Source organism: Cyprinus carpio, chromosome A21, assembly GCF_018340385.1.
Source record: "Cyprinus carpio isolate SPL01 chromosome A21, ASM1834038v1, whole genome shotgun sequence".
In the NCBI taxonomy this organism is placed as follows: domain Eukaryota; kingdom Metazoa; phylum Chordata; class Actinopteri; order Cypriniformes; family Cyprinidae; genus Cyprinus; species Cyprinus carpio.
In genome coordinates this window covers 8993551-9017671 of record NC_056592.1, presented here as the reverse complement: position 1 = coordinate 9017671, position 24121 = coordinate 8993551, and the positions used below count along the sequence as shown (strand labels likewise).

General features: G+C 38.7%; 1 protein-coding gene across 2 annotated transcripts; it reads left to right on the top strand.

The window, feature by feature from the left end:
• The first annotated feature begins 13181 nt into the window (after positions 1-13181).
• On the top strand, positions 13182-21234 carry LOC109045946 (barH-like 1 homeobox protein). Of its 2 annotated transcripts, XM_042778853.1 has the most exons (4): positions 13182-14491; positions 16142-16364; positions 17341-17630; positions 20233-21234. In XM_042778853.1, the coding sequence occupies exons 1-4, from the start codon at positions 14038-14040 to the stop codon at positions 20295-20297; spliced, it is 1032 nt and encodes a 343-aa protein (XP_042634787.1). In that variant the 5' UTR covers positions 13182-14037; the 3' UTR covers positions 20298-21234. The 2 variants fall into 2 exon arrangements, with proteins under 2 accessions (XP_042634787.1, XP_018919292.1); XM_019063747.2 differs by lacking the exon at positions 20233-21234 and having other exon boundaries at positions 13183-14491; positions 17341-18286.
• Positions 21235-24121: the final 2887 nt, after the last annotated feature.

The following is a 24121-nucleotide window of genomic DNA, read 5'->3' as shown; positions in this document are numbered from 1 at the left end:
AATGTTGAGACTGGTACACTAGTGTCTGACTTGTTTCTATTGATTTATGGGTTTTTATGTGTAATTTTCACTTCTTAAGTCAATTCATCTCTGCATTTTTGGTCTGACTAAATGTTACTCCAATGAAGGAAACCATACAGTTTCCTATCAGCCTGCAGAAATTCTGGCATTGTGATTCACAATGCTTTTTTTTTTTTTTTAAACAAGCATTTCTGCATTTGTGCCACCTCTCCTCCAATTAAACAAAGAGATGGGTAATTGGCAAATGTCCTTCAGGAATTCCCTCCTCATAACTTACCGCAGTCCACTGGTGGTTTGGCTCTGGAAAGGGGCTTTACTTTCACGGCCGCCAACAACTTATCAGTTTCGCTGAACGCTGACACCTTGACGTCCTTGACAGTGCATTATTACTTTTTCATGACGCAACCAGATGCAATTACAGCAACATTCTTGCTGTGTATCCATCCCCAACTGTCAGAAATGAGCCCAGAGTGGAGAAATATCAGAGATAAGACATCAAGCCCACCCAGTTGTTAAGAAGCAGATAGGAGAAGACTGAGAGACAGCGACTTAGGACATGGGGGTGGATTCATCTTTCCTCTGGGAAGCCAATTTTGTCCTTTTCACACCATGTGTCCAACGGCCATGAAAATATATGTATTTTTGTTCATTTGCTTGACTTGAAAAGGTGTTTAAGACTAAATGGTGATATTGCCAATGTGTAAAATGGTCAGTGCCACATAAACAAAGAAAATACGTTTTTTAATGATGCTCACACAGTTCTCAGAGGAGTCACTGACCTCAGGCCAGCAGCTGGCTCACTCCATCAGTGTGATAACCTAGGCTTAGCATCTGTGTGTCTCACTCCGTCTGCTCAGATAACTGCTTAAATGGTCCAGCTCACCCATCTGACCTGCCCTGAACTAAAATGCATTCATTATGTTGGCTAAATAGCACATATCCATAACAAATATCTGTGTAGATATAACAATGCAGAAATGTACTGCATCACATCAATCTGGCAATGACGATTAAGTGCATCACTTACAGAATTTGTAATTATTATAATAAATAATTTCATCAAATCTGATCCCCAATCTATGTTCAGTGCGTATGTGTTCAGTGGAGCAGCTGGTCATGATGTACAATTGTGTAAATTGTCCCTTCAGTTACACAGCACAGCAATACATCTTTTACTTATTCAGCTTTTTTGTTATCCTGAATGATTAATAATAAATAAATCTGTAAAATTAGAATGTACGTGTATGTGTGTGTGTGTGTGTGTGTGTGTGTATATATATATATATATATCTATATATACAGGTGTTGGTCATATAATTAAAATATCATCAAAAAGTTGATTTATTTCACTAATTCCATCCAAAAAGTGAAACTTGTATATTATATTTATTCATTACACACAGACTGATATATTTCAAATGTTTATTTCTTTTAATTTTGATGTTTATAACTGACAACTAATGAAAATCCCAAATTCAGTATCTCAGAAAATTAAAATATAATTTAAGACCAATACAAAGAAAGGATTTTTAGAAATCTTGGACAACTAAAAAGTATAAAAATGAAAAGTATGAGCATGTACAGCACTCAATACTTAGTTGGGGCTCCTTTTGCCTGGAAACCATGATACTTTTTTCCCCACCCATAATTTGTTAATGAATAGAAAGTTCAAAAGAACAGCATGAATTTTTTGTTCTGTCAACTAAATCACTCTTGGTCTGTGTAATGCCTTTTCGGTGAATAAAAAGTATTAATCTTCTTTTCAAATACTTTTTAGCCGTAGTGTGATTAAAATGGGCTTCTAAATCACTTTACAGTACTCACTGAAGATAATCGTATCAAACTTCTTAATCATGTTTTTCATGAGAATCCACTTTCATCAAAGAAGCACTGAAAGCACTTGTGAGCCCCATAACATCACGTTATGAATGCTTATAGCCATCATAAGCCTCCTCTTCCATTCTGGTCTCAGCAGTCCACCGCGGACAATTACTTGTTTTTTTAAGCTCACACTCTCAGGTTGTGGCTCATCTGAGATGAAATGCTTAAAAGAGTCGTTTTCCTCTCCTGTTCCATCAGAAACCCATAGGAGCTCCATCTCTTTCAGGTACAGTAAAAAGGAATAAAAGATCTCTGTGAGGGGCTGTGGGAGAGAAGCCATGTGAATAGGGCTTGCTAGATTTTTCCTTCCTGCAGGTATTGATTGCCTCATGCCTGTCCCCTGCCTACAAGTTACTGGGGAAGATTTTGAGCGCTGCGACAGGAGAGGAAGAACAGAGGGATGGCTGAAGCTCTGGGAACAAACTCCCCTTCATGTCCCACAGGACTAAAGACTCATTGCAATGAAGACTCATCAGCTCTTTCTCAATATTTTGCTCTGTTCCTCAATTCTTCATTGCCCTCTTCCCAATCCCCATCTTGCAGCCTACCATCTCCTCGGCTCTGGTAAGCGATGTCTTGACTGAAGAAATACAGCTGACTTGTGTGGTTAATGACACCTCAGTGAGCTATTGGTTTTTCAGGGAATCTGTGTGATTTTCTCTCTGTCTCGCCTCCATCTTCTTTTCCCCTCCATGCCTTGACACTGTTTCTCTCTCTGTCAAGCACAGATTTATTCTGCCTGTGATGCGTGGCAAGGAGAGCAGTGTGAGTGCTCAGGGATAGGGTCAGTAGGAGGGAGGTGTATGTACAATAAGAGATAAGATCATGGCTCCCCGGGGTCTTGTTTGGCCCTGTACCCAATCCATCAAACGTATGCTCCTGGTGCCAAGGTCAACTCTAATGAGCATTTGCTGGGGTCTTGTTCTCGGCACCCCACACCCCTCTACCTCTCTCTTGCGCTCTTTCTTTCACATGTATGCACACAAATCTACAAATACCTGTACAGTTCAGAAAAGTAGTCACATTTCACCCCATCGATGGTCTATTGTTTTAAATTGTTGTATAAACAAATACAAAGATGAGAAGACAATAGATTTGCTTAAATGGTTGTTGCTACTATTTTGTGCATTATGCATGTAATGCTGATCTAAATCTATTATTATTGTTATTATTTTTTATTTTGTATAGTATCTCATATGAATATATATGTGGAATGAGTTTCTACCCTAGAAAAAAGTTATATATTTAAAATAAATTTATTTCATACTAAGTATAGTTCAAATCTATTAACATATTTACTGACATATTGCTCCAAACTTACTGATATAAAAACTATAATTAAACTTATTTGGAGTACTACTTGTGCACAATGCACATTTCTTAATAGTAAGCCTAAAATGTGTTGTAATGTCACTGTTGATGAGGAGTGTATGATCTTTGAATAATATCAGTCTTTAAATGTAAGATATTTAAAGTGTACCTAAAGTATACTTGCATTAGTTCCACTTTAACACAATCAAATATACTTTTATCTTTAGTTGGACGTCAGCATTACTTCTGCACAAAGTACATTAAGTACAAAATTAGTTGTTCCAATTTAGCAGACTTTAAGTATACCAGTTTAGTATACTAAAAGTACATTTGCATGGTATTTTTATTAAGTACATAAATATATAAATGTATTTGTAGTATACTTGGCATGAAATAAATGTATTTCAAATACATTTTAGTAGATTTATTTTTAAATCTACTAAAAAAAAATATATTATTTTTATTTTTTATTTTTAACTACGGTAGGTTAGGCAGCTATAATTATGGATGCATTCTCCAGCAAATTAATTATTGATTTTAAATGTTTTTGAAAGAAGTTGCTTATGCTCACCATGTTTGCATTTATTTAATGAAAAATACAGTAAAAACAGTAATACTATGAAATATTATTGCAATTAAAAACAATTTTCAATTTTATTACATTTGAAAATATAATTTATTCCTGTGATGGCTAAGCTGAATTTTCAGCATCCATTACTCTAGTCTTTAGTGTCTTGTGACCCTTCAGAAATCATTCTAATATGTTGTTCCATTTTAGACGGTCACTCTCTACATCACGTCAGTAGCCAATTTGAATTGAATTTGGGATCTCGCTTTGGACCCTCCCGTCGGGTACCACTTGATCGCTGCATCCGAGGGTGAGCCAGACCTTTTTGGACAGGATGATGCGGCAGTGCTGCCACCTTCTGGGCAGGCAGCAATGCCAGATGGGGATGCGGATCCGGAAATCCTGGCTCCACCGTGTCCTGAACTCTAGGCTGGATGATTGGTTTCTAGGAGTGGTTTGTCCTGGTTCTAAGGGCCCCACCCCGGTACCTTTCTTTCCGGAGGTGCATGATGAGCTTACTGGGTCATGGACGGTACCTTTCACTGCCAGAAACCACTCCGGTGGCTCGTCTTCCCTCATAGGGGGTATACGTAAGTCCCTCCGGTGGAGCGGTCGTTTGCGATGCAATTGTGTCCAAATACCGCTGCCACCTGGCAGGGCAAACCATCAGTCCCCTCCTGGGCCTGAAGGTACTTATCAGTCCTGATCGGCAGTGCTTATGGGGCTTGTGGAGAAGCTGCCTTTGTCTTACACACCATGGCTTTATTGCAGGTTCATCAGGCCAAGGCACAGAAGGGCCTGCATGAGAGTGGTCAAGACCCTGAAGTTCTCAAGGAACTCCGCACCACTACTGACCTCGTGCTACGTGCGACGAAGGTCACTGCAGGGTCTCTGGGTCATGCGATGTCCACAGTGGTGGTCCAGGAGCTCCATTTCTGGCTGTATCTGGGTGACATGAGGGAGGCAGACAAGTCTTGGTTCCTAAATGCTCCCGTGTCCCAAACCGCCTGTTTGGCGACGTGGTGGAGAACTTCGCCAAGCACTTCTCTGCCGCACAGAAGCAGACTGAAGCCATCAAGCACATCCTGCCCCTGCGTGCAGCTACTGCCTCCACCCAACCATCGGCGGCAGTGACTCAGTCTGCTCGTCGCTGAGGCTGGCCCCCTGCCTCTGCCCCCACTCCCATGCAGTAGCCTCCAGCAAAGGGTCCAAGTCACAAGTCACCGGGTCTATGTCACACTGGCCTCCTGCCAAACCTTCACCCCATGGTCCTAGAACAGGTCTCCAGGCATGCTGTGGTTTATACGTATGCCTCTACCACTGGCTGGGGGGCCACGTACAACGGGCATGCAGTGTTGGTCCTGGTTTGGGAGAGTCCGTACTATAGACCCCCACCTGCACTGGCACGATCAATCCTTGCCTAGACGGTTGTTTATGCAGTACGGATCCCTGTGCCTATAGTCTCAGAGCCCATCTCAGAGTGCGCATTTACGAGGCAAGCACATTCACCTAAATGGTCCGCATGGACAAATACATGTCTGCGACCATTGCATACATCGGAAACCGACAATAGTGTCCGTCTAGGCTCCCGTCACATGTCCAGAAAGGTAATAAAAACTCACCTGCCACCTCCTTTGGTCCAAAAATAACAAAAAACTACGACTTTAGAAGCATCTCCCGGGTCGCTTCGTGCACAGCGAACGAATCATCGGTGTAACCGGTCTTGAACCAAACTGAATCGTTTGAAAACGGTTGGTGCCATTAATCTTTAGCTGTTAACTTTTTTTGACACTCCCTCTGAGTTCAAATAAATCAATATCCCGGGATAATTCATGTAGAGCTGGACCGGCCTAACGGAAACAATTGACCGTTCCAACAAGAACCGGTTCGTCACTAGAGTTCTGTTCTTTCCGCGAAGTTCAGTCCGGAGAGTTGTAAACCGGTGGACGGTTCACCAGTATGCGCTCGACGTAATCCTGGCGTGATTCTCAAGCCCTCAACATGGTTCAGAATCAATCACCAAAAGAACCAGTTCGGTTCAGACGCGCTTGAGAGGCCCTGGTTTAGCAGTATCATCAGTGTCTCGTTCTCGAAAACGGACGAGTCCGACAGAAAACGGTACTATCGGAGACCAATGTTTCGTCGAGCTCCAGTCCTGTTTGAGTAAATGAATCTCCTTTGGTTTATTTGAAGCCAGTTAACAGCTTAATGAATGCTTCCTTGAAAACCGTAGACGGCTGGGTTCCATTTGGTATGTAGAAGACCTAAGCGTGATCCCATATTTGTAAAGTCCACCAGTATAGTCTCAGAGTTTTTGATATTTTTGGACCAAAATGTATTTTTCCCCGGCACCCTCTGATGGTCACATTTCTGCCATTTACCTTTCTGGAAGAGTTGCAATCACCTCTAAATCTAAATCCATATTCGAAGATGAACACACGGTTTTGGAACAAAATGAGTCATTAGAGTTGCAATCACCTCTAAATCTTCCATATTCACCTAAATGGTTCGCAACGTTCCTGTTACAAGTGGAACAGGTACGTTTTCCCAGTGTTATCCACTCTCACTGAGTGGGCAATGCTACGACAACAGTGACTGGTTGTCTTGTTGCGAGCCCTGGCCTACACCAAAAAGGGGGGTGCGCGAGTCTCGCACAAGACACTGGAAAGGGCAGCATCCATGGCATTTTGGTAGGTATCCCAATTCGTCGGTCACCGACGTCACGTTGCGAGTGACCAACTGAAAGGTAACATCTCGGTTACGTATGTAACCCTCATTCCCTGAAGGAGGGAACAAAGACGTCACATCCCGTCGCCACAGCTGCTGTACCACCCCAGAGCATCCGGGTCACCGGCTTGGCTCCTCATCGAAAACCTGATTATGCATTGCACCCGCTGCCTAATTATACTTGTGCTGCGATCAGCGGCAGCTGGATGCAATCATCGCATGCCAATGTGCATTGGCTCGTTTTGTTTACACTAAAAGTAGATTGGTCTCTCTAAGCGAGATCCCAATTTGTCGGTCACCGATGTGATGTCTCTGTTCTCTCCTTCAGGGAACGAGGGTTACATACGTAACCGAGATGATTTGCTGCTTAATATTTTTTGGGACTTTTCTGATGAATATAATACAAAGTATACAAATATAATAAATACAGAAAATAAACTTTAAGTACTGATAAATGCTGGCATTCTGATTATTCTATTTTATACATATGCATGTAATAACCAGGAAAGAGATTACCAAGGAAGTCATTAAATATTATCCACATTCAGTTGATCTTTAACACCATATTGTTTTTATATGTTAATCAGCAATGTAATTTTGATTAAGTGATTGTTTATTTCAGGATAAAGAAGTGGTTCATGGACACTGCTGAGGAGAGACTCAGGATGCTCCTTAATGGTTTCTGTTCCCACCCTCTAGATCACAGTGATCATCTCTGCTTGGTGAGTGAAAGGCAAGTGTGCTCTAAAACATGTGGCACGCACTAATGAAGCAATAAAAGTCACGGCTGGGGGTGGGTTTACTGGTAAAGGGGGCTCTGGGAACCATTCCTAACAATGACAGGTGTGATAATTATGATGTTCTGACCTCACATATTACCTGCACGTCGGATAAGATATAAACTAGATTAAATTTGAGGACTTTGGCATGTGGATGATGCACTTGCCCATATATGTGTGCATTAGTACCAAAATACATCATTATGATAACAAAACCGGCCATTCGTATAACCATCATGTCATCTTTATGAACATGTGTCATGTTCAATGACCGAGAGTTTGTCAAAATCACAATGTTGCAAGCACAATGTTGACTGGAAATGAGATCCATATACGGTAAATGTTAAATAGACCTGCACTAACTCTGACCACTTCCTTGTGTTTTTGGCAGGCTGACCAGACCACCTTCATGAACGCCTACATTCCCTATGTCACTCCTGTTTCCTGCAAGTTTTCCCAGTGGCCTCATGATAACATTTAACAATGATTTATCGGCTTGCGAAAAACTCTCCCAAATGCCCTGACAGAGGGGATAAGGATGAGGGGCAGTGCACTCTGACACCCCCTGGAGGCCGGGGTATATGGGGCATCTTTACCTCTGTCCAACAGCTTGTGTCTCCCAGTGGCAGCTGGATGGGACCACCAGCCACAGCAATGCCCACTCACCCTATTATTCTGTAATGGTTGTGCAATGGGCTAACATTGAACTCTGAACCATTAATGAAAACCACATTGGCTCTGTCCCTATTCTACATTCACTTGGCCTTAAAAAAAGAACTGGCCACAATGGCAAATAGGCATAGTGATTATGAGTAATTAGAATTATGATTTTCCCAAGGAAAAATCATCAAGTTAAGCTAAAGCATTTGTGGACAATTCTAATGCCTAAATATATAGGCCATTCTACAGAATTGGTCCAAAGTCAGAATTAAAAACGTCAAAAATGTCAAATTTGTATGTATGCAAATTGTATAATTTGACATATTTTTTAAAATAAAGTTTCATATTTTACAAAGAAAATACTATATATATCATGTGATACTGAAGACTGGAGTAATGGCTGCTGAGAATTCAGCTTTGTCTTCACAGGAATACATTTTGCTTTAAAATATATTAAATAGAAAATAGTCATTTTAAATTGTAATGATATTTTACAATATTGCTGATTTTACTGTATTTTTGACCCCAAACTTTGGAGTCTTTTTCTTTTCTTTATTGTGGTCAACTGATAATGTTTACGCTTATGCAATTTTTTTTTAAAGATTTTCCTGAAAAAAAATAAATAAATAAATAAACATTTGATAGCTGAAGAGTTTTATGACTCAAAGTTAAAGATTTGTGGAAATTGAGTTTTGAATTTTGTATACTTGTGCTCTAAATTGCACCTCTGCCTCTTTGTTTGCTCTCTCCATCTTTGCAGATGTCTTCCCTGAAATCTGTCAAGAGTCATAAACCACTGGGCTGCTGATGAACTTGGACATGGAGGGAGGATAGTGAGTGAGAGAAATTAGAATCAGGGGTCATCGCCTTAAGAAAACAAGCAATTTGTAAGTAGTTTTTTCCTTGGTCTTAACTAATCAAGATTTTTAGATATTTTTTTTTTTTTAGATATTTTTAGATTTAAGCTTAGCTTTTTTTTTTCCATATTCTCTCATTTATCCAAAATAGCTTAAATGGCTACACAATATCCACTCCATTAAAAGTAACAGCACTCAAAATATCCAATTGTTTATTTACACCCTGTATAGCAAACAAATATAACATTTTCACATTAAAAAACAAAAAACAAACAAAAAACAATCAGATTGCTGAATACCGTGATTTCAGGTTGGTGGTGTAAAATGTGATTCCACTTGCAGAGATGAGAGGCAGAAAGGGTTTTTTGTACTCGGTGAGATGGTTGTAGCAAAAGTCAGGTATAGGGTCAGCTCTTCTTCTCCTTCATTCTCTGAGGTATCACCATATCAATATCTCTCTGAGAGTGCATTTTTGAGAAGAAAAACTCGAAGTGATGAGTGCTGAACAGCCTGTAGGCCTCCAGAGACCAAATCAAACTATGTGTTTCCTGTAACCTCAGCACCATAGGAAGTGACCACCCACGCTCCTGCACACACACAGAATAACGACGACCTGCTCTCCTCTGTCCGACGATGTGAGCCACTGCTCCAGGTGGTTTTACACAAAGTGATGATTTCTTTGTCAAACATTCCTTCGATACACACACTCACACACACACATCAGTTTTTCCCTGAAGCGATCCACAACCCCCAACCTGTTCAGTCCTAGCCCACTATGGCTAGGCCTCCAATTAAATCAAAAGTGGTTTGTTTTTATTGGTGTTTTGCGCTGACAAGTGGGCTATCATCCTGACGACTCTACCTGTCAGTGAGCGACTGAAAATTCTCAGTTGACAATGCCCAATGCTTCCAATTAGGAGAGAATCAGACTCCTGGCGTGCTAGCGATCTTTCCACCCTCCCCCAAGGTCCTTCTTTAAGGCCCCCCACCCCCCGGCACCCCCATCTTTCGGCACTCGCCCCACCAGCTTCTGCCATTTCGCTCTCTCATTCTTGCTTCCTTCATAATGTTCCCCTTCGCTTTTTTCAAGGTAGGTATATCTCCTCTGCAAATTACTGACACCAAACGGGGTGGCGCACCGGCGGTCCCGAGCCTGAATGCTAGCGGTCCCGAGCCCCCTGTCAGCTTTAATGAGCCAATAAAGGTATATTTCTCCAGCATGAATGCGCTAAAGTCTTTCTTGTGTGACAGCTGACTGGGAAATGTGAGTGTTAACCTTATAAAAGATTCAGCGGTTCTCATTATTTTCTGTCAAATCTCGCACCTGATGGCTTTAAGGTGCATCATTTGCATCTTTGACTGGTCCAGGGTGTGCCCGTTTTTTTTCCAAACAATGTTTGTTTGTTGACTTAAGTCAACATTTCATTCCTTCTACATGTATTTTTTTATCACAAGGCATGTTTTACTCTATGTTTCAAAATGACAGCGATGCCAAAGTTTATCCAGGAACGTCGTACCATTTTCCTGAACATATCCAAATATATATTTAACAAACATGGAACAGAATAAATAAATGAAATTCAAAACATTGTTTTTACCTGAGGTGAGGCGAGATCAAATGCCTTTGAAGCCTCTTGCCACTCATCTCTTCTGCCTCTCCCTCAAATCTACAAACAATCAGAGGATGTACGTTAAATACAAGTGTTTGAGTGACAGATTTTAGAAGGCGTTTCTGTGCGTCTCCATTTGGTGTGTCAAGCTCCTGATTTTCTGTCCTCTCTATTAATTGTTCATTCTATGCACTGTCCAACTTGTGTAACATTGTGGCATTTACTGTGATTGAAACATTATAGGATTTTGTATGGCAAGTGTCAATCACTAAAGCTTAATCAGTGTTTAAGTCATATAACAATATTAAAAAAAAATAAATGAATGTTGTGAAGTGGTGTCGGTATGTCTTTTTGCAGAATAGTGAAGCTTTTACAAGTTCAGAGTCTTAACATTGAATCATTAATTCATAATGCATTAATGCATTAACACATGGCCTGACCATAAAAAGTAACTGGAGTAATTTTTATTTAATGACAAAATATTTATTTAAAATATAAATAAATAAATAAAATTTTTGACTAATTTGATTAACTTGACTTTGTAAGTAAATCCCAGGACATAATGCCAAATAAAGCATGTGCTGTGTTTTTAAATGAAAAGATCGTTAAGCCATTCAAGGATTTTGACTGTTTGGACAATTGGGAAATCAATGCCATGCAGTAGCCTTAATACAGCAGGCATTGAGCAATTTGTCATTTCTGTGGGTTATTTGATAAATTATTAATTTTCATTTAAAATTTTAGGTTTAAACTGATTTTTTTTAATCATTAAGCTTTACTGCACCTGTTGTCACTGTATGTCTGGATATTATTTATCTTAAAAATAAAGCTCAAAACATGCCATAGATAGATAACCCCTGTCATAGCCTACCTCAGAGTCGAAGGAAGAAAAGAAAAATCCCCATCACACGCAGTGGGCATCCTTATGAGCCTCTAAACTAAAGTGAGTGCGCTTACACCCCGCCTCATTGTGACAGCTTGCAGCCGCGTTGACACCCCTTGGGAGCGGGGAGCGGATTCACTAACCTGCCGCTGTCTGCGGCCGACTAGCGCTTCCAATCTGCTGTTCTGATGGGGGGCTCGATTATTGGGACCTGTCGAAAAAACACGAGGGGCTAACTGTTTGAGAGAAAGACGTGAAAGGCAGGACAATAGTTTTTCATGCATGTTAGAGTTTTGTGTCACGCTGGGCTTTCAGAAAGAGCAGTCGCCCTCTTTATTGCTCATTAACATTGCATACATTACCACTAGATACTTGTTATGAACTAAACGACATGGTTGTTCGATAATCCCGTTTTATGCTTTGGAAAAAGAAAAGAACACTAAAGCATCAAGCATCAAACAGACTGCCCTGTGTTTAGGGTATAAAGCACAAATGAAAGATTTATTCTGTTCTTGACTATTAATGCTAGAACTACCGTGGTAAATATGTTATTTTTTTATTTTTATTTTTTTTTACGTTGCCAGTCATTATTATTACTAGATTTATTGTTTCTTTTGTTTATATTGTTGACAGTAGTGTTACTACAATGTAAACAATAAACTTGCGATATATATGAGTAGCCTATGTTTCGAATGTGTAGAAAATACTAAAATACTTTTCTTACATCTTCATTATGTTGTTTATACTCAAATGTACATTTGAGTGTAAACAACATAGGCCTAATCATTATTTTCATAATCATGTTTTTTTACAAATATTTTCTAGGCTGTTTTGAGTTACAAATTTCAAGAATTTAAACCATTCTACCAGAACAAAACGTTTCTCTTAATCATAAAAGTGTATGTACATTTTTAAACTTAATGAAATATAATGACAGTCATGAGAGTCTAAAGGGGCCCTCTCTGTTTTATTTTTTTCATGTCACATGACACCAAAATGGCTTCCTGTATGTTATACCAAGCTGACTTTGATCTGGCGGACAAATATCTAAAAAAAAAATTTTTTTTTTTTTTAATTTTATATGAAAATAAATTTGTTTGTTGTGTGTTTTTGTGTGTGTGTGTGTGTAATATTGTATATATTAAAACAGTTTAATATGTATTGCTTCACTTCTTATTCATTTGTTTAAAAAAGATACAAAACTATCAACATGCAACATTTTTTTTCTAGTTTTTGATGCTCTCAGAATTTCATCTTTTTAATGAGACTGTATTTTTTTATTATTATTATTTCTTAAACATTCTTAAACAATTACACCAAAAAAATTGATACTTAAAGCATAAAAAAGAGAAATTACTTAAATTTCTAACATATTTTTGAATAAAAAATGAGCTTCACCTCATTATCCCATTTTTAAATGCCAGAGCTTCATACTAGAAGTGTAACTGCGTTGTAATTAGAATTAAATATAACAACATCAATGTTTAAATTCAACTTTCAGTAGAAACTATAAAGGAATTATATGAGGAAAAAATGGTCGAATTGTAAGAAAGTGATCAACGCGCGCTAGGAGGAGAGGAGAGGAGAGAAAAGACCTCCCCACTCCTCATAATAACCCCATTTTAAGGCTCATCAGTGATGTAATGAAAGCAAACAGTGTGAAAATTGCCTGTAAACAGTTGGATCCGAGTCTCCTAATGAATTCAGTGTCTCTTTTAATCAAAGTGGGTGACCTGTGGGGAGGGGTTTACTGGGCGTGGGGGGGGGGGTCCAGTTTCTCTTAGCGAGCCAGTCAACACCCCAAAACACCTCCTAACCAATGGAAGCGAGTCGCTGGGGACTCACGTGGAAGGGGTGCCCTTAAAAACCTAGCCACAGAGTTGTGCACAAGTTCATTTGTTAGGCTTTATCTGCCTTTCCGTTGCCCAATGTGTCTATTTAACCCGCATTACCTCATTTGCGCTTCTGTCTTCTTACAGCATTTTTTCAGCACTCTACCGTCTAGCGCTTTTTGCATTTTATCACCTGCGCCGGCACAGAATGCACTTGCCTTTTCCGTCCGGATTCGATTCTACTCGCCACAGCGAAAAACCTTTGAACTGATGAAAATTTCAGCTGCTCAATAGGCGTGAGGCTCGAGTTGACGCTGCTTTGCTTCTGTCCGTGGTGCTGAAATGCGCGCGCCCTCTAAGTAGGCTACCTTATGGTTTTACACTAACGCTGTTACTTCAGAACAGCTTTTTGAAAAAAATTAATAAATAATTCAAAGTTACCATCGATGCGTCTCGCGTCTTCGAGAAATACCGGGACTCCAAAAAATAATAGTAATACTAATAATGAATTAAATTTGCCAGCCGAGAGTATATTTAGGCTGGATCGATTTTTTTTTTTGAGGAGTGAGGAGCTAAAAAATAACAAAAAAAAAAAAAAAAAAACTTTTTTTTTTTTTTTTTTTGGAGGCATGGTCTGTGTGTAGCCTACTTCATATAGAACCTCCTCAAGAATCATCATTTTCCTTTTTCAACTTAAACTAAAAGTCCTCAAGGAAGAAGGAAGTTTTTTTTTGTTTGTTTGTTTTTTGTTTTGTTTTTTCAGACGGGATGAATATTTCTCATTACCGATTCTGCTTTGGATTTTCCTTCTGGATAGATCTCTATTAAATCGAGCACCATTCACGCAGAACTTGACTGAATACAGATGATAATCTGAACAGAGGCTTCGCGCAAGCAGCAGTGTGGAGATGGAAGCGTCCACCAACGGCTCCAGTTTTGGAATCGACTCCTTGCTCTCCCACAGGCCCGGAAGCCCAGTCATCGCGAAGGGGGACAGTTTGGTAGGAGAATGCCGGTCCCCGCTGGAGTTCAGCCCCAGGTCAGACTTAGAGAGCGGTTGTTCTTCTCCTCCGTCCCCGCGGCGGGAGTGCGGTGAGGATGCTGCGCAGAGACAGGGTCACCCGCTCGGGCTCGCGTCCCATTTGCAGCACGGGCCGATCTCCGCCGGATCGCAACCTCGGACTGTCACTTCATCCTTCTTAATAAGAGACATTCTGGCTGACTGTAAACCCTTGGCGGCGTGTGCTCCATATTCCAGTAACGGCCAGCCGACTCAGGAGACAGGGAGACTGGCATCAAAAATCGCAGACGACTTCATTGAAAAGATCCACAGTAACTCATCGTCAGACAGTGAATACAAAGGTAAAAATATCACCTCAATTTTAGTGATATTTTAAAATTATTGCACACGAACTAGAACTTGACACAATTATATAGCAAAGAGTTCAAGCAGGTTGGCTTTTTGAATACCCTTGGCAATGTTTTTAAAAGAATTGGGGCATAAAAATAAATAGCTTAAACTAGAATTATATTGAAACTGCGAAAACAGAATTTTCGTAGTTTTCATGCTTTATTGTTTATTCATTGCGTTAATTTTTAGGCGTTGTTTCTATAAAGGACAACAGGTTATGAGATAGATAGATAGATAGATAGATAGATATATATATAGATAGATCGGTAGATAGATAGATAGATAGATAGATAGATAGATAGATAGATAGATAGATAGATAGATAGATAGATAGATAGATAGAATTCACATGACATAATCATTTTATAATCCAAAACATTTTAGAATCAACTCTCGTAAAATTCATAGGCCTGTTAAATATTTAAAATCAATGAATGCATTTGTCGCTAGTGCAAAAATCAGAAATCTTTGTGATTTCAGTGCAAGAAATAGTTCATATTTGTTTACGTGGATTATTTTCTATATGATACATTTTAACGTGCTTATTAGTTTAAAGCGTATTGTTAGGTGCAGAGCATAGGAAGTTGATAAACATCAGCAAGATTCATTAAGGATTTGTCCAGGTGAAATTACATCTGGGGGGGGGGGGCTGAAAGATCGTTTCCTGTGACATAACATTAGGTTGATTTAGTGATGCTAACACATAAAGGCCAATGACTAAATGTGCCCTTATTGAATAAAACGTTATTTTTTATTACTATTTGTCTTTATTACAAAGCATTTGTATTGTTAGTTGTTGGTGTCCGTGTGTTTGGCCTGCTGAAGACTGGTATGGTCGTTGCTGATTCTGATAATTTTGTAAAAGTGTTATGACCAAAATTTTGCCCTCTTATTGGAAGTAGGGCATGATGGGTCTCAACTATTCGCCAACCTTCAGCTATGAATCCAAATATATTTATATTCTCATATCATGACATTATTAGCTTGGCAAGTCTATAGGAGCGTTGATCAAAATTAATACTCTCCAAATCAAAGCCATTCCATCTCCAGAGCGCTTGTAAAGAGTGTGTGCGTCGCTTTGATTTTTGCCTTTTTCTACCCCCTTATATTTCAGGGATTTGATGCAATTTGTCCCAGTGCTAATCAGATTTGTAACGCACGGGGTCGGTCCGCTCTTTATTTCGCTCTTATCCCCGGCCCTGTGAAGTTTCTCCGGTCTCGGTTGAAAGGTTTCCATCCCTTGTGGCTCAATTAGCCGGATTATTGTGCTCCTTGAGAGACGACTCAACTACTCGACTGGCAAGGTCTCTCGCGTCGTGTCCCTCTCTTTTTGGGTTCAGAGAGAAAATAGTTTGGTTTAGATAGGGAGAGAGGGGTGAATTAAATATCACAACCCTCGTGTATTCACATTCTGAAAATAAAATCTGAAAAATGCATGACAGAATTACAAGCACGCGTGAAACCATCAAGGGTTTAGCACAGGATATGTGGAAACCTTTGACACCATAACATGTGATTACTTGCCAAAGCAGGTCTACTGATACACTTGGGCCAACTAACTCATGCTAATCAGTGCCCTTTCGTTCTGTGTGATGTTTCAGTGAAAGAGGAAGGCGACAGGGAGATCTCGAGCAGCAGAGACAGCCCGCAGGTTCGCCTGAAGAAGCCACGGAAAGCGCGGACCGCCTTCACTGACCATCAGCTCGCCCAGCTGGAGCGCAGTTTTGAGCGTCAGAAGTACCTGAGTGTGCAGGACAGGATGGAGCTGGCTGCATCTCTAAACCTGACCGACACGCAGGTCAAAACCTGGTACCAGAACAGGAGGTGAGCATGTGGTCAGCTGGAAACAAATGCTTGAGTACATCCCAGCAGCATTAAATAAGACAAGAAAAAAATCTGCAGAAATTAAATGCTAATTATTCTGTTATCCATGTCATTTTATACATTTCATTTTTACTATGCTAATAAGAGAACATGCACTTGGGTGTAGGCCTATTATATTATTTTCCTTTGATTTATAAGTCTACTGGCAAAGACAATAATAAATGCCAGGTTATGTGGTTGCATCGGTTTTGCTTCACTAAAAGTAAAGGAAATGCTACAAAATAAATATCCACATTTTTTACATTTAAGCGTAAAATAATTAGCTTTTCATTTTTAAAGGGCTCAAAGATTCACATCTTTCTTATTTTATAGCTTAAAAAAGAACTGCAAAATGGGGAAAAAAAATAAGAAAAAATATATTATCTTAATAAATATATTGTACTTCTACATGTGGTTTATTTAAATATTTTCCAATTGTATTCCCAGCATCTAATTTTGTGACAAGTTAAAAGTTTTAAATTAATATACAGCAATTTATCCACGAATGGTGCATGATTAAATGCTATTAATTTCTGAAATATTCGGGACATTAGCTGCCTGCTTTTTACCTTATATCTTGTTTATATTAGTTAATTAATGTGAATTACATAATTATCAAAATAGCCTACTTCAGGAAACTTTCCCATAGCACTCAGCAGAGTCGTGGCCCTCATATTGCAATTTATTCGTTTCTATTTTAACAAGTGTGTGGTTAAAGCTGATATTTATACAGATACTTAGAAGATAAATCATAAAGGATTCCGATTTTATTTATCTTTGGGATTTATGTTTCGCTTGGAAATAGGCGTGCAATAAATAAACGTACTCGATGAATTTTTGTTTTCTTTTTGTTATGATCAGAAGATAAAACACGTTGAATAATTTAAATCTTATTTTTCTATACTAACATCATCCTTTTTCGTCTTGAAAAAAAAAGGACGAAGTGGAAGAGACAAACGGCGGTCGGACTGGAATTGTTAGCGGAGGCTGGAAATTATTCTGCGCTGCAAAGGATGTTCCCTTCGCCGTATTTCTACCCTCAAAGCCTGGTGTCGAATCTGGACCCTGGAGCAGCGCTCTACTTATACAGGGGACCTTCGGCGCCCCCGCCGGCGCTGCAGCGTCCTCTCGTTCCCCGGATTCTTCTGCACGGTCTCCAGGGCGCCAACGAGCCGCCGCCGCATCTACCCCCCCTCTCCGGTGTGTTACCCAGACCGACGCCACCTCGATGAACGGCACGACTCGGACTCGTTACAATACATGGCAGCTTTGAACTCCACCATCAAAAAAACTATTTTACTGGTGACAAAATATTCCAGAAATGTTACGAAGCCACAAAAACAAACTGGCACACAAAAAGTGATTAGAGACATTTTAAAACTTTATTTAATTATTTATTTTACTTATGTTTTTTTTAACTTATGTTTATATTTTTTGCTTACCCTAAATGTTAAATCTGGAGCAAACAAATACAGACCGTTATATACTGAACGCAATAATAACGGGATATGATAGGCTACTACAGGGACGCTTCGTTTCACAAATTGTTATTATTATTATTATTATTTAATTGTCAGTATTACAAATGTGAATTTTTAATGCATCCCCGACGCAAAGATATTTAAATGGTAGATTCATATTTAATTATCCTGAGATCAAATCCGGGTCATCGTGGGCTTTGTAGTGACCCTCTAAAATGTACAAAGGAAAAGAGGTGTAAATAAGAATATTTTGTTTTATGTTGAAAGACAATTCTCGAATTTTCTCTTTTTGTATCATATATCCAAGCCTTACGTTAACAGGTGAGATTGACTTGAGCCGAACATTAAAACCCCGACACGTCTCTACAAAACGAAAAAGCTACTTATTTGGTATCTGAATGGTGAGTGGTTGGTATTGCTATGCATAAAAAGAAGGTGGATTTGGATTGGTGGATTTTTATTATTTTTTGATTATATTTTTTTTTTGTTTTTTTTTTTTTTTTTTTATTTTTATGAACAACTGCCAGTATCACTTTGATGTTGTTGGGAAAACGCCAAGTCCTCGTTTCAGATCACTTGTGATCAATGAGACGTCACGGAGATTGATGACATGCAAAGTGTTCGCCTAGGCATTGTGCAATAACTCTGTATAAAGCCGTTGAAATATCTTGTCATTCTTTCTGGTGAAGCTGTATATTGAGAATAATGATTTGTGAAGTTATGATTCTCGTAATTCCAAATGATTTTCGTTCGTGCCCCCGTGTGCTCAGCGGTGTGAACTTCTTAAAAACTCTTAAAACTGCTGGATGTGCGGGGGAGGGTGGAGAATTACTTTTATAAATGTGCTAATAAAGATCTTTCATTAATTTACCACTGACTGAGAATGTGGAGGTAGCCTATACAAATACTGGGTAAATACACACTAGTGTTCTCATAGACAATTCAATTACACTAAACCAACAGCCAATATAAAAGTTATGCTGGTGCATAATGCGCGTGACAGACCGCGTACCATTGACACATTATAAATATATGGTTTAAGAAAATTGCTATTGCAAAATTTAACAAAGCCTGTACTTTGCAACAAGAACTTCATGCAACCAGTGCATGATGTGCTACTATCTGCGACCACTGAGACAATCTTACCTTTTCATAAAATGTATATGGATAGTATAATCACTTTTTTTTTTTTTTTTTTTTTTTTTTTTTGTATGTTAGTAGATGATAATTCCAATTTTTTTGTTTTTCATAAAATAATCCACAATATGAATTCCTGGTTAAAGCGATAAGTGGGCCAAAACTAAATTAAGATTTTATAATTTATATAATTTTAAATATAAATTGTATATTTTAATTATTTTGTGAAATAAATTGGTCAACACGAATAGTCGTGTTGCCTAATTTAATGATTTATTTGTAACTTCATAATTGAAATATGAACTGAACTGTTTAAATTGTCTTTAGGTTTCGTTTTAAAAGTAATAAAGGACTAAGTTGCTACAAGAAACACTAAAAAAGAGATTAAGACCAAAAAAGTAAACCAATAAAATTAGTTACGCATGTTACGTCAAGTCATTGCTTTTAAAATGTATCCTGTAATTTAACGAAAAGTAAAAGTTTGCTTATGAAAATAAACGTAAACAAACGCTAGTGATAGCAAAATCATAAAATTCGAACTCAGGGAACTCTATTACTGGCAAAATGTGTTTGAATAATTTTAAACATGACTGTCAGACACTTTGCTCAAACCCCACACTATTTGGTTAGCATCGTGGATTTAATTTGTCGAACCGAAAAAAAAAGTTAATAAGAATGTCGCACCCAAGGAAGTGAACATTCACCTTCCTAACCTTTCAGAAACGTCTGGAGATTTGGGAACTTAAATCTACCTTCATATTTTAAAGTTTAACGCGACTACCTCTTATTAATAGGTCACACTTTAAATATCATTTTGATCATGACTCATATGAGGCACTCTCAATACAATTTAAAACGATGTTCATTTTATTGCCAGCACGATGAAAGGGAAATACTGAGAGATTGGATGTTGGTTGTGGGTACGTGTTCTCGTTCTCTCTCACGCACACACTCAACACTTGTCATCCTCCATTGTCTCGTGTCTACAAGAGTAAAGTGACAGACTTTTTGCACTCTTAAAACAGCATCACTAAGCAATCGGAGTCATTTCATTTAGTTTTCATAAACAATATGTATGTGGATGAAATATTAATGGTCACCTAAGTGTGTAATTGTTTAAGTGCCCTAAGTGATCCCATTTGGAAATGGATTGTTTCCATACCCTTTCTCGAGAGTGTTGGTTTGTTGCTCTTTGCCAAACGGCCCCAACAGCTGGTCACCGGGCAGTGCTGACTGCGGCTCGGATCAGCAAGGGGACATCTGGTCAGCGGCATGACGGGACCCCCCTTCATCCCCCTTCCATGGGCCTAAGACTGACTTTAACCCAACCATGAGACTGTCCCATAAAGCTAAGGGTTTAGGGACTGCTCTGACAGGGCAACTGAATGGGATATTAACGAGCAGACAAAAGACTTTAATAGCTTTTAATTGAACGTCGATAACGTGTGATCGGTCGAGCTCCTGCTGCAAACTTTCGCATAGCACATGTCATCCTGCGTCTCATCATTGGGCTCCTGCCCATGAATCACTAAGTAGAGAGCGAGACAACATTTTAAGAACGTTTCATAAATTTATGGCTTGTTTTTGAGGTGGGGAAATATGCAACAATACAATTTCAAAGTACTTAATTTGCATGCTTGTTTTGCACACATTTGCTAAAGCATAAACATTTAAAATAAAAACTATAATAATAAAAAGGAAATAATGCTAATAAGTTACGAAATACACCAGAATCAACTGTTCACCAAGACATTAAGAGCAATTTAAGAAATGCTCGTTTTTGTTTTGAACAGATGCGCACGGGGAAAAAAAAGTGACATATCAATTCAGATCAAACATTTAAATTATAACATGGATCTGCACATGATCCAAAGGAGGCTGAAGACCCCCCTCAATATTTATGAAAAGGGTTATTCTTGCGAAGTGCGCAGCTGATTGCAAGAAAAGCTCGTCCGTCTTGTTAATAGGCGCAGAGATTTTTGCATGTGAAAGGATAGTTGTAAATCCCTCGGCTCTTACCGAGGATTGTCCCCGGCTCAGGGTTAATGAAGTGCGGATAGAGTCTCGCTGATCTCCCGACAAACAAAAACACAACACGGAGAGCTTAGAGCCGCAGGATCAGTGACTCTGATTAAGCTCATTGACTCAGAATAAAAACCAAACAAAACAGCCTTCTGATGAAATTAAGAGTCAATCAAAGTGCAATTTGCATCGTGATTTGGGCGACTGTCTTTCTCCCATGTTTTTCTGACGATTGCCATTTTTTGTCACGTTGCTTTCAGTAAAATTCAGTGTAAGGAACAGAAACATTCATTATGTCGTTTCTCTATTCATCTCTTTTTTTCTGGACTTTGAAGCAAACCTGCTTGACATTTAATTTAAATGTAAAAAAATAAAATGTAATATAATAAATAAAATGTAATAATAATAATAATTAGTAATACTATTACTACTAGAAATAACAGATACATTGATAGGGTAAAATATCCATCTACCTAAACAGAGATTAATCATAAATATATAGTATGTGAGCAAATAAATAATATATGAATAGACCATTAATAGTAGAAATGTGGAAAAGGTAGCAATTTATGGACAGAAAAAAAAATGTTAACTTGGTGTTTACAATTAATACCTACATACAAAAAGCTTTTATTTTCATTCTTTTAAATTTTGTATTATTTATTAATAATTAAAAAAAAAATCCTAAATCACTCATTCAAAATAATCAACTTCCTAAAAATAATAATAATGATCACACTAAATAGGAAATCTTCATAATCTTCATCAGCGCAGGTGTGGATGGAAATCTGGGAAAGTGGGACAGCGACTGGGCAATGACATCAGTGGTACCTGCTGCAGGGTCACGACACCCGTGATCCTCAGGGGAAGGTGGTTGGGACGCTGTGTTACTCACATTTGTCCTCTGCATAAACTTAGTTGGCCAGAGAGACAAGGGGAAATGCTGGAAAACACTGTTGAAAAAAAAGAAAAAAAAAAATTCTGAATCAGCAACACACACAGACACATTTAGGAAATGGGGGGTACAGTGAAACAATAGAAAGAGAAAGTAGACAGCGAGCGGTTCCCAAGGTACTGTCTCGGGTATCAAATCCAATCCTTGCCTGAAGGTATATGAAGTGTGAAGGTATAAAGGCCTCAGAGTAAGGTAGCAAGATAACTCAGTAATCATTCCTCCAATAAAACCCAAAGCATTTCTTAACTTGGGTCAGGGGCAAAAGGATTGACATACCAATTTTGGCAAATAATGAAAACACTCTTCCCGTAGTCCAGCATAGGAAAAAGCAGGAAAAAGTGTGAGGGAACACAGAACAGTCCATGTGGAAAAGAATAGTGGACATAAAAGGTGCTCGTTGCAGGAATCCCCTGCAGTCAGCAATAACAGTCATGTTCATCCCAGCAGGGGACAATGTAAAGAACACTGGTATAAGGTGACAGGCTGATTATCTAATCAATAAGGGCGAACTGTCGTGAAACCCATCGGTAACCCCCCACTCACACTGTTCCATCACACAGATGAGTGAACAAGCAGAGAACTGTCCCGTGGGAGCGTTCGCTACCCCGGAGGATGTAGACAGCGCTAACAACACCCACCCCTTACACCCCTAGGCCTAGCAGAGGGGCACTAACCACATCCCCCTCTATACTGACACCCAATGGCTGGGAGAAAAACAACCCTGTGGACCTACATAAACCACACAAGCAGAACTTTATTCCTGGTAGGTACAACCGCACAAACCATTATGTTGGCCTTTGTCAAAAAAAAAAAAAATCCATTATGGATAAGAATATGAATAATATGTTCAGTAATGAATCTTGTTGTTCTATTTACTAATAAATCATTGTGGACTTTCGACTGCTGCAATGCTGTCACAATCCAAACATACTGTATGTACATATGAAGTAGTTCTTCTTTGTTTGGGCTCATTTAAAGTGGATTAGGTTTGAGAAAGAGGAACTTTCTGGAGAACCTTTGCGCACCCCTGGGTCAGAACGCTGGACCCGGTGAGCCCCTGAGTCTCATAAACATAAAGGAAGGAATAGTTATGAATAAAGGATGAGGAAGGGTATACATGTATTTTTAACACCCTTCTGTGTGAAGCCTGGCAGGAGAGTGCATTTTGGGTTTGTAAGGGGGAAGGGGGCAAAGGGAGGGGTGGGCAATGTGTTTTTATTTGTTTTGTTTTTTGACTTTTGTGTTATTGTGTAGAATACGGCTATATAATTTAATATATTCAATACTTAAAATTATATATATATATATATATATATATATATATATATATATATATATATATCATTATTATTATACATTTATAATTAATTATTACAAATATATTTATACATATTCTTAGTTAGAAATTAAATGATTATATATTATATAATACAATTAGATATATAACAATTATTTACCATATATTATGTTTTAAAAAATTAGATAATTAACAATATATTATTATAAAATGAATGCAAAAATGCAATGAATGGTGTGATGAAGATGTTGAGTCAGGGTTTGTTAATACTTGTTCAGGGACTTTAGCAGGGTTGCCACTGGCAGTCTGCAGGAAAGCCCACCGGGAAGAGTCTCACAGACACTGCATCTGCTCTTCAAGTCTATTTCCATTCATTTGCTTCTTTTACAAAAAAAAATAAAAATAAAATAATAATAAAATAAAAGCATGTATTTCATAGCACATTAATTTTAAGACTTACAACCCAAAGACCATTGGGCTATATGAAGGAAGAGCAGCGATGCACAAGAAGGGCACAGTAAGTGTTATTTATTTTTTTCAAATAGCTCCTAATTGGACAGGAGAGAGGAAGGAATGGACAGTACATCCAGTGACTAACCCTTGACTCCTCACTCACCACTGGGGACCCTCAGGGCCGGCCTGGCAGCTGCCTAACTGAGCGATGACTTCAGGCCAGGGCAGGGACCAGGGGCTAACGAGGAAATGAGCCCGAGCAGCTGGGAGAGAAAAAGATGGAAAGAAAAGCAGATTAGCCAAGTTAACACTGACAATGACTCCCCCTTTCCAACAAGTCAAACACGGTTAGAAAAAAACAGTAGTAACATTC